At 36.9% G+C, this 14,545-nt stretch overlaps 2 protein-coding genes across 6 annotated transcripts; one reads left to right on the forward strand and one right to left on the reverse strand.

Annotated features, from left to right (window-relative positions):
- Positions 1–2,984: 2,984 nt before the first annotated feature.
- Positions 2,985–3,619, forward strand: LOC131435429 (anaphase-promoting complex subunit 15). Its single transcript, XM_058603302.1, has 3 exons — positions 2,985–3,187; positions 3,263–3,356; positions 3,423–3,619. Exons 1-3 carry the CDS (start codon positions 3,068–3,070, stop codon positions 3,569–3,571), a joined length of 363 nt encoding a protein of 120 aa, XP_058459285.1. The 5' UTR covers positions 2,985–3,067; the 3' UTR covers positions 3,572–3,619.
- LOC131435427 (RNA-binding protein 1) lies at positions 3,612–7,477 on the reverse strand. Of its 5 annotated transcripts, XR_009230495.1 has the most exons (5): positions 7,318–7,477; positions 6,782–7,037; positions 6,626–6,715; positions 5,007–6,145; positions 3,612–4,370 (listed from the first exon to the last, which is right to left on the reverse strand). XR_009230495.1 is itself a non-coding variant. In XM_058603301.1 (4 exons), the coding sequence occupies exons 2-4, from the start codon at positions 6,988–6,990 to the stop codon at positions 4,271–4,273; spliced, it is 399 nt and encodes a 132-aa protein (XP_058459284.1). In that variant the 5' UTR covers positions 6,991–7,037; positions 7,318–7,477; the 3' UTR covers positions 3,612–4,270. The 5 variants fall into 5 exon arrangements, 4 of the variants coding, with proteins under 4 accessions (XP_058459284.1, XP_058459283.1, XP_058459281.1 ...); XM_058603301.1 differs by lacking the exon at positions 5,007–6,145; XM_058603300.1 differs by having other exon boundaries at positions 3,612–5,944.
- Positions 7,478–14,545: the final 7,068 nt, after the last annotated feature.

Below are 14,545 nucleotides of genomic sequence, written 5' to 3' on the forward strand. Positions count from 1 at the left end.
CAGGAACTCGATGTGAAAGTTGATAAACTGGACATGCAGAACATAAGTACCGGAACTGCTCATATGGATGGAGCTGCCACCGATGGTGTTATGCTGCAAACGAGAGAACATCTGCTACTTGCCAAACAAATCGGAGTCAATCAGGAATCAGTCGTGGTGTTTATCGACAAAGTTGATGCTGATGATCTGGAAATGGTTGAACTAATGGAAAATGCTCGAGCTGATCAGTGACATGGAATGATGGGGTTAATAAATATGTTGCAGCAATACTAGACTTAGGCAAGCCATTCCTGCTAGAATCCAGAGAGGGGTAACTGTTGTGACCGGTAGATTAGAGCGCGGAACAGTGGGAAGGGTACAGGATTCCGATGCAGTAAAAATCCATTATTAATTCAAACCCAATGAAATTTACATAATCTTGAAATCCTTGCGCTTTCTTTCAATTTGTTCCTTGTTACTTACCCACCGATGTCGATTTCAAAACTAAGAAGTTAGCCTCTCAGTATGAGAAAGGCACAAATAAATCAAACTTGACTACTAACAAATACAAATATAACGGAAAAGTTCGATTTAGTTAGCAACAAAAAACAAAATTAACAATATTGTAATTTCGGCTTTTCTGCTCAAAGAAAGTAATAAAATCCACTTCCATACATTATTTACATTTTCTAAAGCAGAAAGTTTAGAAATCTCTAAGATTTTTCGTTTCATATTTCTACTGTCACTTGTCTCATACGTATCTACTCTAAAACTCACTGTGATTCGACTGCAAGAATACGGTGAGAGTTCATCCTGGTGACTTTTGTCACTTCACTCGACTGTCAGAATCGTGTGACTCAAGCGACTCGACTAATCTCACCTCACTCGACTCGCAGAATAAGGGCCAATACAAGTAGGTTTAGAATTTTCCCTACACAAAAATCTCAGAATTGCGGAAGCAAATAATGTCCTCATGGTAATAACCAAATCATATATATATAATAGGGCTGAAAAGTCATCACTTGTGGCTGAACACCCAATTTAAATCTTAATAATTTAATTTTAACTCATATTCCAATAAATAGTTCTTTAAAAAAAGTATTTTTTCCACTCAAATGTTTGAAAACTCAACGCTTACTCTAATGTATAAATAAATGCGAGAGAACTCATGGCCTTAGTAAATTTTACTCAAATCCATACTCAAATTTTGACATATTTTTCCAGTTTATGAATTTGAGTAAACGCAACTCAAACCATGAGTTATGTTCAAAGAGCGTGTAGGATCGTTGCGCCGTAACCAGAGTTGCCATTTATACAGATTTATCTTTACATGCTCATACAGATTTGATACAGAATACAAATTTTATACAGAATTCCTCAATTTAATACAGATTTATACAGATCTCACAAAAAGTATGAAAAAAAATAACTTTTCTGTTTGAGCTATCTTTGAGTATTTGATTCCAGTGACGATATAAAAGTCTATTAATCAACGGACAAATCACAAATTAATATGGAAGTCTGTAAAATCCATTTATATTATAATTTGAAACCAATTTGAACTGATATTCAATTTTTTTGCAATGACTTAGTGGAAACATATATTGGAGAAGCCAAATGAATGAAAAACGAACAGAAAAGATGATTTATTGGAAAAAGATACGCTCAGAGACAGTACTTTATTCAAGGAAGTAATGGCATCATGAAACTTTACTCTCAAACTGAGAGTTGTATGAACCGACTTGATGTTGCATATTGGGTGTTGAAATTCCATGTCAAATTATAAAGTCACAAATTTCTAACTAGATAAATATATGAAATTGAGATTTAATTGTTGTGGATAAAAAAAATGAAACTTCGTCGTTGAATATTCCTGTGAGCGCGGCAATTACTGATTTAATCTACCATCCTACAACTACAATCTATTGGAATAACATATCTTAGCATCATTTTGTTGTAAGAATTTCATTTTGTTAGTGAATACAGATTAATACAGATTTTCTATAAAAATATCTGGCATCTCTGGCCGTAACACCGTAACACTCAGCTGATTTTCAAAGAAGGACGTATCTTACAAAGTAAACAAATCGAGGTTCTCTCTCCTACCAATAAATGCTTCAAAATCCTACAATTTTGTCTAAAAATTCTTATTCTACAATAATCTCAATCTTAGTAATACAAAGAACTATAAAAGACGAAACTGTCATTCCATTTGTTTACGCAAGTTTCGCCCTCCGTGTTCCATGCCAACAAACAGGGCGATACTTTAATTGCTAGTAAGGAAGGGCGAAACTATTTATTTTCTTTATTTTAGATGGTTTCCGAACCGTTTATTACTGGAAATAGTAAAAGAGACAATAAAACTACTCACAGATTTGTCTTAGTAGCGAAAACCAGCCAATTTCATGAAAAATGCGCAAGGGCGTATCTTTATAATTCACACAGGAAGTATAAAAGTGAACAAATCAAAAAAGGGCGAAACTCTTTTTATGTTGATTGATTCAGTGGATATAGAAGGAAAGTGGTAACATTTGCGTGCCTTTTGAAGATAAACTAACAATTCATCGACTAATCATAAATTGATCTGAGAATATACGACAATTTTTAAACACGATTTGAAACCAAAGTCGAAACATCCATCGATGATTTTTTCCATTTGCTGTCAATGTTAGATTCGCCGTTCTTTTAAAAACAGCTGTTATGTCAATTGCTTTTAGGCCCTTTTGAAATGTTCACGCACGTGTTTTCAACCCTGACATATTCGCAAAAGCTGTCATTCAGCCGCAGGGATGCCAATTTTGGAGAATTGTTTTCTAAATGAACAAATTATGAGCATTTTGAGCGATTGTTCAGTTTCAATGCAAATTTGGCCATGTTAGCGGATATTCAAAATAATTTACTGAAATTTGCAGTTTTTGGCAGAGATCTGTGAGAACTTGCACACCTAAAATGCTACGAAAAACCACCAAAATATTTTGTTTTTTTAACTATGTTTGGCATCCCTTTTCTGGTGCTCGGTTTCGATTTCCTCTGTATTGTTTACACTTTCAGAATTTGTAGCTTTTCGGAGCGGCCAATTTGATCGAAAATGCTTCCGTTCTTTCCTTCCTTGCGACCTGCAATCGCCAATAATTTGTGGTTCGCGGCAGATGAATGCTGCGATGAGGATGCCGAGGTAAATGCCATGGAAACTGAACATCAGGAATGGGTAAGAGCAAAACAAACAAAACGTCCTGACACTATACTCTATTGATTAATGCCAATTATTTTCATTTGCTTACAGCTCAATCGTATTTCACAAATCGGTGCAGATCTGGTACCGATCGGGAAGAACGTTAACGAGCACACCGACAACATGGACTCGGAGGATGAAGATGGTATCGATTCGCGAAGCTCTATTTTTTTTTTTGAAAGTTGATCAACGTTCGGCTATTTACTTTCAGCAAACGATGAAAGTGACGATTCCGACAACTCGGACGAGGATGACGAAGACATGGATGATAATAATGCTATCCGGCCGAACGAACGGTTGGTCATGGAACCGGCGTACAACAACACGGATGACGAAATACAACCGAACGATACACTCTGAAGTACCAAAAAATTGTGATGTCAAATAAATTCGGACTTGCTCCAGTAATATTATATCTCACTTTATTGCGTAAGATAACTAAAAATACATGTATATGTCCTAAAATAGTAATAGAAGTGGTTTATGATTTTTTTTCTAGTTCTGTACTACTTGTTGAGTACTTTTTTTTCTCTGTTGTCCTCAGCTATGAGCTCATCGTCTAAATCAATCGAATTCGAAATGCATTCTTCTTCGGAAGGATGAGAAGGAAAATTGAACCGTGAATACATATGTATGCGTATATATGTGTGTGTATGAGTGTGCCTTAAAGGATATAACACCTACAGCTTCTCTGCTTCGCTGCCACGGTGAACCAACCTACAACAAACCTATCTACACAAATTTTCTCTTTTCCAAGGATACTGATGCGCGAGATTAATGCTAGTTCTAATTCAAAATGCCTACAAACTACTGAATCGGTGTAAAAATCAAACTTTTCCGCTGTTCGGATTGCTGCTGCTCTCAAAAAACGAAATGTTGGTTGAAAATTCTGCTGTTTGAACTTTGTAGTATTCTCCTCGAGTTTCTGTCAAAATCTGTTAATCAAATATATATATTTATACGTAAAAACGTGGCGAGTTCGGCTGTTTTGGGAGGTGCGCTGCCTCCTCCCTTCCACATCAACCTCCGTTTGTGCGCAACCGGGCACGAGGGCACATCCTAGCGTCGGTCCCGGGATCCGCTGCGACTTCGACGGTCACGTTCACGATCGCGGCTCATACTACGGGAACGTGATCGGGAACGGCGTGGCGAACGGGATCTACCGTCGTTGAAGGAACGGGGAGAAAAAGAAGAAAACAAACAAAACGGAAACGATGTGGTTAACTGTGTCGGTTCCAAAAGGGCAGATTTTTTCTTGTGGTTGACTGTTTTCTGTAGCAGCGGAAGCGTCCGAGCGAGGAAGCGACGTGGGCATGCGGAGCCGTTGAGACGACGATGACGACACGTCGACCGTTTTGACAATTTTTATGTAGGATGTGTGTTCGTTTTTGGGTGTGTGTCATTTGCAAGTCAATGAAGTGGCCATCCCGCAGCCGCAGGGTTGTTAATGATGGATGATGATGAAAAACTGCGCAGCTTTGTTGCTTTGAATCGTTTGAAAGAGGAAAATATTCTGAGCTCAGCTGAGCAGGATTGAACCCAGGATGACCTGTGATGATGTGTGACAAAGGTAAGGTTAGGATGGACGGGACGAATCAGGTACAGGAATTTGTTAGGGAGAACGAAGAAAAATAGTACAGGACACATGTCGAATGAGAGGCTGGTGGTGTTTACTCACTCATACACGGATTACATTAAAAAAATACAAACAGAAAGTCCTAGAAAATGTAAGAGCTGAAAATCGACCTTCCAACAGAACTAAAAACAAAAAATACAGGAATTCAAATCATCCTACCTTTTCCAAGTAATGTCTGTTTTGCAGGCGATTTTTTCTGTATTTGAAGGGAGAGGGCCTGTGGCATAACTCTAAAAAAGCTAGGATGTTGGTGGTGTGGTGGTGACTGACGAGCTGAGGTGGTTGTGGCACGTGCCCTGGCCTGGTATCGTTGGTTTTTTTGATGCCAGTTGATGCCAGACTGCGGTTGTATTTTTTTATTTTTTTGTTTTGATCTGAAGACAGCGCGCGATTCAATGTTGGTTACGCGGAGAAGAGGACACGAACGGTTGATTAGCTTGACGCACTACACTTGGCTAGAAGCAGCAGTAGTAGTAGTAGTAGTAGTAGTAGCAGTAGTACTAGAGGTGGTGGCATTCATGGTGGTGTGGTGGTAGTAGTAGTAATAGTAGTAGTAGAAGGGTTGACGCGATGGCGTATCGTTGGAGGAAGCAATTCAGAAGACTGATGAGATGAGGACGATTGTTGCTGGAGAAGTTGATGATTGGTTGGTTGGTTGGTTGCCCGGACGAAAACTAGAGTCGGGAGAAAACTCAGAAGATCGCTGAAGCGCTGTACCCTGATGGACCTGATGCCAGTAGTAGATCGATGATTTTTTGTTCGGTTCGTTGACCGCCAAACCTATGCACATGTTGGCAAATTTTGATGTCCCCACAGTTCAACATTAGAGTGAACTTTCTCAAGTTGGAAGGACAAAGTGCAGAAGGTGATGCTGCAGTTGAGAGCAAGTGTGTTTTGTGCTTGTTTTCAGCGGCAGCAGCAACGACGTCGTCGAACGATGCAGCAGCTGTTGAAATGCTGACGTTGGCGATTGCACCAGTAGCCGCAGTTGTTGCTTAGCTAGTAGTTGTAGTAGTAGCAGTAGTTGTACTGTTGGTAGTTGTGGTGTTTGTTGGGAGACTACTTGAAGAACTTGCGCGTCGAAAAAGCAAACAAGTCTAGAAAAGATCGAAGAGGCTGAAGAGGTCTTTTTGGTGGTGGTGATAGTGGTGATTTTTTTGGTTGTGGTGATGGCTGTTGTGGTGGTGGTGGAGTTGATGGTTGCGCTAGGCTTAATAGTAGAGCTACTAGTAGAAGGTTGGTTAGATGAAGTTCTGTGGCGGAAGTTGCTGACGTGGAGTTTCATAGAAGAACTTGCCCTGAAATTTGGTTGATCACCGTTGGTTAAACTCGTTTGTATATAGTTTTTACATCTTAATATAATAATACAATTTTACAACTAAATATAGGTAAAAAAATCCCAACAGACTTTTGTCATTGTCATTTGCAACAAACAGGATAAATCGGATGAGCATTATCAACATAAGCATCAACAATTTCCGGTGGAAACGAAGTCATTGTCCACAGGAAATCACCAACACCCAGAGAAGCTCAAACCCAACCCTTCCTGTTTGTGATTTAATGCGACAAATTCTAATCATATCAAACGCAAGTGATTCGCTAACTCGTTAATGATTGTGACAGACCATCATTTTTTGAACATAAAGAAATGGAACGGTGAAATTCTATTTTTAGAGTTTAGTTACGTTTAGCGCTTAAAACCAATCATATTCAATGGTGGAATTTTCTGTTGATTTCCACACGATCGAAGAAAGAACGAAAAAACAACAAACATTTACCTGTACGAACGACGAGGCCGACGGGTACGGTCGTCACGGCGAGTACGACCGGAAGACATTTCCACCCGGATTCGGGTGCCACAGCATCTTCTGTTGAAAACAAAAAAAAAACAATTGGTAAATCCACACTCGCCCAAAAACAAAACAAACGCTTACGATCCGTCCAGCGAACGAACTGCGTCCTCAGCGTCACGTTTGTCCTCGAATTCAACGAAAGCGAAACCAGGCGGATTGCGGGCCACCCATACGTTCCGCAAGGGACCGTATTTGCCGAAGGCACTTTCGATTTCGTGTTTCGAAGCCGACGAACCCAGATTGCCAACGTAAACCTTACACTGCAGGTCCCATTCGCGATAACGTGCCATGTTTAGGAGATTTAGTTCCGCTGCTGCAAGGACGATCCTCTAGAGTACTGCTGACGTCAGAGCGACCCACAATCGTTAGTTTAATCAAAACAATCCATAGAATTAAAAAAATATATTATTTTTACGTAAAAATTATCCGCATAAAGCATTTAAATTACAACCACTAAGCACAAACGACGGACTAAACTAAAAATTCAACGAAAACTAGTGACCTTCTTAAATTACAAAATGGCTGTCCGATGTCGAAATCGCACACCTATTAGCATTTTTTTTCTCTCCGCAAAATAGTAAGCAAACACAGGCAAATTCTTCGGAAATTTTACTTACCTCAAACTGTCTAGGAAATAATTTCACTTTTTTGTTATATTCTGCAAGATTTGACCGTATCACAAGTAGTTTTCCTATATTTTACGCAGCTCGCGAACAATGGCGTGTGAACACTTCTTGCAGAAGAAAAATATATTTATGAACTTTTCGTCCAGCAAGCTGCAGGGTTGTAATTATTTCACGAATCTGACATTTGAAAACTACTATAGTTTACCTAGAGTGACTAAGAGCAATCTCAGCAGATGCAAGATTCTTATAGGTGGTCTATAATGTAAATGAAACTGAAACAAACGTATCCCCAGCAATCCATTTTAGTTTTATATATTCGACCAGTTCTACTGTCAAATTTAAAACTGGTATACATTGCCGTTCTATTTTTTCTATATTTGAAACACAGATAAAACGCTGCTGGGGCTGCCAGTTCATTTTGTTATAATTTCTAGATTTAAATTTTAAAACAGACATAAATTATGCATCTAGAACTAGAACACTCCTGAATATACCCTAAGGCACTCTAAGTTTACCTATACCAAAGACATCATATTAACAAGATATCCAGCTCTCACATTTCCCGAACAAATCATTGGCAACATCCTTTTTTGCGTGTATGGTGCCCTCAGGCGAGCCCGCATCGAATCTCGTACATAGAAGTAGGGGAGCGAAATGTCAAATTCATGCGCGCCAAAACAGCAGCACTGCGCACTCATACAATTGACATAATATGTTGAATGTGATGCCGTGCGATGGCGTTGCTGAACTGAAAATTGAGATCGCTCCAAGCTGACAGGGTCTGCCTATACGGCAATGCCAATGTTGGCCACGAGGTAGCGAGGCAGCCAACTTTTTTTTCTTATTAGTCCAGTGTGAAAGATTTTCAGCCACACTGAGAAAAACGACGAAGAAGTCACTCCTAGTTTCTTATACGCTCGAGTAAGATTTAGTCTAATTCGTAGAATATATGAAGAATTTAGAAAGATAAGTTGGTTAATGAATGTTTGGGATATTACAACGCATCAGATTAGTTTTTTTTTCAAACTTGGGTATCAGATTTCCTCGATTTAATACAGATTTATACAGATCTCACAAAAAGTAAGAAAAAAAACATTTCTGTCTGAGCTATATTTTAGTATTTTATTACAGTGACGAGATAAAAGTCTATCAATCAACGGACAAATAACAAATTAATATGGAAATCTGTTGTTAAATCCATTTATATTATCATTTGGAATCAATTTGAACTTATATTCAAGGAAGTAATTGCATCATGAAACTTTACTGAAGTCAACAATTTTAAACTATATGGAATTACAATTCAATTGTTGTGAATAAAAAAAAATAAAAAAAAAACTGAAATTTCGTCGTTAAATATTCTTGTAAGCGCGGCAATGACTGGTTGAGTCTACCATCTGCAGGAACTAAAAAACAAAATAAAAAAAAAGTAACGAACAGAATCCACAATGTGGATCTTGAGATGTACACTGAAAATCATTTCTACCTACTTTGAGGAAATATCACTCATTGTCGAGCTCATCTATACGCTACCCAAAATTAGGTCGTTTCTTCTCAAACTTGGAGTTGATTGGTAAAAATACGTAGTGTGCTTTGTTATAGCATAATACTTGTACTAAACTTACATTTACCTAAATTTCGAGGTCATCACTCGTTACCCAAAATTGGGGAGATACACTTTAGTTGATTTTGGGTAGGTTTAATTAATGAGGTAAATTGTACAGAAAAGAACATGTCATATTCAATACATTTTATAACGCTAGAGTAGAAATTGTAATATACTCTAACCGACGACACGACCTGCCACTCGTCTATCAAAACTGTATCGTAAATTTAACTACCCCTCAGTAACTGGAAATGTCAAATCGAAAACGCTAGTGATTTTTTTTTTTAAACTTGCAGCACAAGTTGATATATTTATTTATTTTGAATAACAGTCACCATAACCTTGGTTACTGCATATCGAAGGCAAGATGAATGTAAACAAAATAAATTTCAGATCGGTTATTATATTACGGAACATTTTAATGGATTTACCTGACTCGAGCGGAATATAAAAATTGAGGAGTATGAGTTATGTCTTTTATAAAGCCAAGTTAATAATTCAGGTCTTGACTTGGAACCGTTGTGTGAGAAGGAAGACATGGAAATGACCGACAACGAGCTGAGCGAAGCTTGTGCTCTGCGGTACCTGCATAACGTACGGTAAAATGATTTCTTCGTGGAATTCCACTAGTAATCCTCGAATAGTGGCCAACAAAGTGAAAAACTGTTTCCACTGCTGCGCAATCAACCGACACAAAACAATTTTGACACCGGCATATTACACCGAATCTTACTGCCCAGAAAAGCTAGCAGTTGAAGTGTACGGATGAATCGCTGGAAGCAGATCATTGTCCTCGTTCGTTGGTTTCATCCATAGTTTCGATTAAATTCCGAAAATCGAGTCCATTTAAATGCATTTCTGCTTAATTTGGACAAAGTTTAACACTAATAGAACTATTCCACCGCTTTCAAAACATGTTTATTTGTTTTGGGGTTCCTTGGTAATTAGTCCATAGCAACTTAAACAGTGTTGCTCGAGAAGATTATTTTTATCATTTACAGGGGGTCGCTAGATTTGTGGTAACTGACGGTGAATCGTTAGCGAACAGTTTTAATGCTGATTTTTCTTCGGAGTGCTTGGTCGTGTCGTCGCTCTAACTCTGTATTTTATGCTCTCTGGTTTATTGATTTTGTTATTAAGATAAATGAATGAGAATTTTATACAATTACAATTCAGTACAATATTTGAGTGGCAATATATTTTCGGTTTTATAGTTAATACAGATTAATACAGATTTTTTATTCAAAGCAATACAGATTTTCTATGAAAATATCTGACATCTCTGGGTATCACTCAAAGCTATAGTTTGCATGCAAGCTGGGTCTTCGTCGCCTGGGGCTGTTTTCTGCGGGCCCACAGGAATGAAAGAATACAGCCACCATCGATAAGTACCCACGTCATCTGGACAATCCCCATATAAGATGCATCACATAAGCGATTGCCGACCACCAACTGGAGACTGGATACCCCAGAGTTGAGGTGATCAGCATACGATAATGCGAACCAAATACAACAATGACATAATTCAAGAAATTATTTTACACGCAGAAAAATTCTCACTTCAATGCTACGTGAAAACGTATGTGATTTATATCCAGAGAATTTTTCTTGTAATACTTATGTGAAGTGTAGATAGCACAGAATGAACTCATGAACTCTTAGTACACATTTGTATCACGTAATACCTACACACTTAAAATTTAATTTGATTTCGGCGAAAAAAAATGCTGAAAACGAACGGCAAAGCGATATTTTACTGAAATTTCGGCTAAGATAGTTTTTTTTTTGAAATTCTCGGTTTATTATTTCCGATTTCTTGGCAATTCACAATGTTATACCGATATTCGATTTTGTAAATTACCGTGTTTACCAGCAATGGGTCGTTTTGCCGAAATCAGTAAATTAAGGTGAAATGTAGCGTCATAAAATGCGCGCAAAATTTTATCCGCTTCAGTTGAACGAACCGTCGCACAAAGCGTACCAAGAAAAACGGACACATAGAAACAAGAACTTTTTTCAATGATTGAGCGCAGTGGGTTTACCTCTCGTTAAATTGGCTTGTAAAAAGACTGGACATAATGGATTTTTGAATCCTTCACACTTTGAATATATGTAATTCAATAGTTATTGTTGGTGATTACTCGTATACTAGAGCTATAAATCATGAGTAATTATGAATGACTAACATGAGGTTATATGTATATGTATTGAATAACTTGCTAACCATGTATATGCCTGAGCTTAGTAGCAAGCATGGATTCTTCTTCAAAAGAACGATTGAAGACAAGAGAACATTCAAGTATTTTCGATATCTTTGCCAGTAGTTCACCACGCCCTTCCCGCCGATGAGGTAGAATTTACGTAAAAGTATTCACTTGACTCGCATGAGTTCATCTTACCATGCAATTAAAATTATTTAGTGAATTTCTCAAGCACATATTTGGTTAATGAACGATAATACTTGGCTTGTATTCATTTCATTCAGCAGCTTGTCAATGATGAAGTTATAGTTTTGCTATAAAAACTGCTACAATCTAAAATAATACCTGTTATAAGATATTACACAGCCAAGATTTATTGCTTCAGCAACATCAATGCATTGAACTCAACAGAATTGGACATTATTAGTATTATAAATGAAAGTTACTTAGAAAATAAACAATTTCTTACAATACCCATTTTATTGTATTCAACTCGTTTTTATTTCAACACAAAACCCAATGCTGCATAAATTCGTGTCATTATTTGGTATGTAATTTTTGCCCACGGTATAATGCCACCATGCCCACCGTGCATTTCTCACACCACCTCAATACGAAACAGCAGCGCGCAAGCAATAAAAAAAATGCGGAAAAGTTTATGTAAACTTTTTCAAATTTCGGTTGTTTTAGCTAATATTTTATAATTTTGAGTTGCATTTTCAGATTCTTTGTGAAATTCTGCTACAAATACTACTTTTCAGTTCTAAAATCATCCCCGTGGAACGGAACAGTAACCGTTTATACATTTCAAAAACCAATTACGGCTCGCCAAAGAAACATTTCAAAATTCTAAGAATACTTAGTTGTGATAAATTTGATTTCGAAAACTTAAGTGTTTTTGGTTTTTCGAAAATCGGTCTAGTTTTTGAATAATTGATCAAAAACGCGATTTTCGCATTCCGCTACATTTCACCTTAATTACATAAACTTACCGAAATCTGATGAACTTTTAGACAACCAAATTTCAGTGATTTATCAAGTAGCCATTTTTCTTCAGTGCAAAACTGAGTGATGTAAATAAGTGCAAATTAGTTGCAAATAAAATATAGCTATTAGTTCAACATCCAACATAATGTTGAAATAAATAAATCAATAATAACGAGTTTGAACTGAACTGCTTATTTTATATTTCAAATTTTATTGTAATTAATTACTTAAAACTTCGTTATTAGCTCACATGCTTGAACACCGATAATTTTGGTAATTTGTTTGCAAAAACGACGAAGACTAATGGTAATTTATAGTTTTCTCGAAACCGAAAGTCTCGGTAAAAGCAAGTTATCTGTCAAATAAAAATAACGAGAATTTCAGTGGTTTTAATGTAGCCGAGCACTCGGCTGATCAAATCTCGGCAAATTCTCTAAAGAATACTAGATCGTAGAAAAAATCGCTTGGCGCGCAACGAGTTCTTTTGGGTGGAGATTTCACATGCATATTTGATCCATGTAATTCGTCAATTCGAGCCACGTGCTTAATTTGATTTCAAAATTATTGCTTGATTGCTAGCCAAATGATGGCGAAATGCATATGACTGTTCTAGCTATATAATCTGCAGAAGTTCTAATATCGTTTACCAGTAGATGGATTATGTGCAATGGAGACAGATGAATAATATGGAAAATTACTGAATGGATCAATGAAAAAATTGTGCTGTAGAGAAGATAATATCAAACTAAGAAATTTGCTTGCATTTTGCTTTCAAATGCGCACATTATAAGCGACAATTTAATATCAATGTTTAAGATGATTACCATAATGGATTGAGACTGGCATTTTATCTTTTATATTCGGTGAAGAATGCTTGAATTCGTAAGATCAATGTCAAATTTAAATTCAAGTGGAGTCTCTGCAACCAACTAAACTTGCACAGTATCTGCAAAATATTAATTTTCTAACTGCTTTAAAGCGTGCCACTTTTTGGCAACTTGAACGTACAGAACAAGTTCTGAATGAACTTTGCTCACTGCTGAACAAAGAGCTGCTTCAAAGTTTGTTCCGTTGCGTCGGGTCAACATTCAAGTTTGGACAATTCTTTAAAAACGGGCTGTTTAGAATGCTATTCATTGTAAGCTGTTTAAGCCAAATTATTTTCTTTTTACGAGATTTAGCTAGTTGGGCTAAACACAGATTGTAAATATAACATGCTCTTCCTAATGAGCAACTCTAGGAAAGAATGTCTGCAACATTGTGTTATTTTTTTCAATACTAAATTCTGGTTGGTGAGCATTTTATCGATTTAAATACCGTGTAGCAAGAATCATATCTGAGAAAGAAGGATCTCTGTACAGTGCATTGATTCAAGGGATGAGATGATAATCCGTGCATTCGCACCATTTTTACATAGCAGTAATATTGCACATTTTAATTTATTAATGTTAGGTGATATTTCTTTTGCGGGCCAAATCGAAAGTTTATCGCATTCCATTTAATGTAGCTTAAGTAATCAGTAAAATAATGAAAAGAAATGTTAACCACATAGTCACTTGATGATTCTACCGTCCGAGAACAAAAATTTGAACAAATGCATTTGGGCGAGACGAAGTTCGACGGGTCAGCTAGAAAGAAATAAAATTGATATGGTTCATTTAAACAGTAAACATAGTTAAATTTTTCAACAATAAAATCAGCTGGAACAAATCATTTTTTCGTTTGCTAGATCAGAAATCAAACCAATATCATTGTTGATGATGAAGAGGGAAATTGGTTCTAAACAATCATATTCTATCTCGAAATTAACGTAAATCAAATTTAATAATCTACTGACTATTTCGTTATATTACTCAAGCTCCTTTTCTCTGCGTGTTAGATATAATTTCACTATCCGGTATTTTTTTAAAGAAAACTTCCAGTAAAAATCATAAATGACCAATTATTCAGTAAATTAATTTATTTTCACGAAAATAAACAAAATCCAACCGAACGAGGCACACAAGTTTTTTTACTGTAAATATACATAAGTTTTTCACGATAAATCTTTACAATCGCCCAGTGCCGTGAATAAATACTAAAATTACTATTCTAATACCAATTGAGCTTCGTTAAGTTGGATGATCACTTTAAAGAACTAGAAAACTACGAAAATGCCCACTTGTACGCGGCGGGCAGATTTCCCCCCAGACGGCTGGCTATGTTTGCCAGCCATTTTTGCCGGAATTCTGCCAGAGTTCCGGCAAAAGTCTGGCAACAATGCAACAACCGTTTCCGGCAGAGAATTTCGCCTAGCGGTTATTAACGGTTTTTTTCTGACGGATTTTTGCCATACAAAATTGGCAGAACCGTTTTGAATCGGTTCTACATTTTAAGCGTCTTGGTTTTATATTTTAAATAAAAGATACATATGAAAGGCAATAAG

The sequence above is a fragment of the Malaya genurostris genome, chromosome 3, assembly GCF_030247185.1.
Source record: "Malaya genurostris strain Urasoe2022 chromosome 3, Malgen_1.1, whole genome shotgun sequence".
In the NCBI taxonomy this organism is placed as follows: domain Eukaryota; kingdom Metazoa; phylum Arthropoda; class Insecta; order Diptera; family Culicidae; genus Malaya; species Malaya genurostris.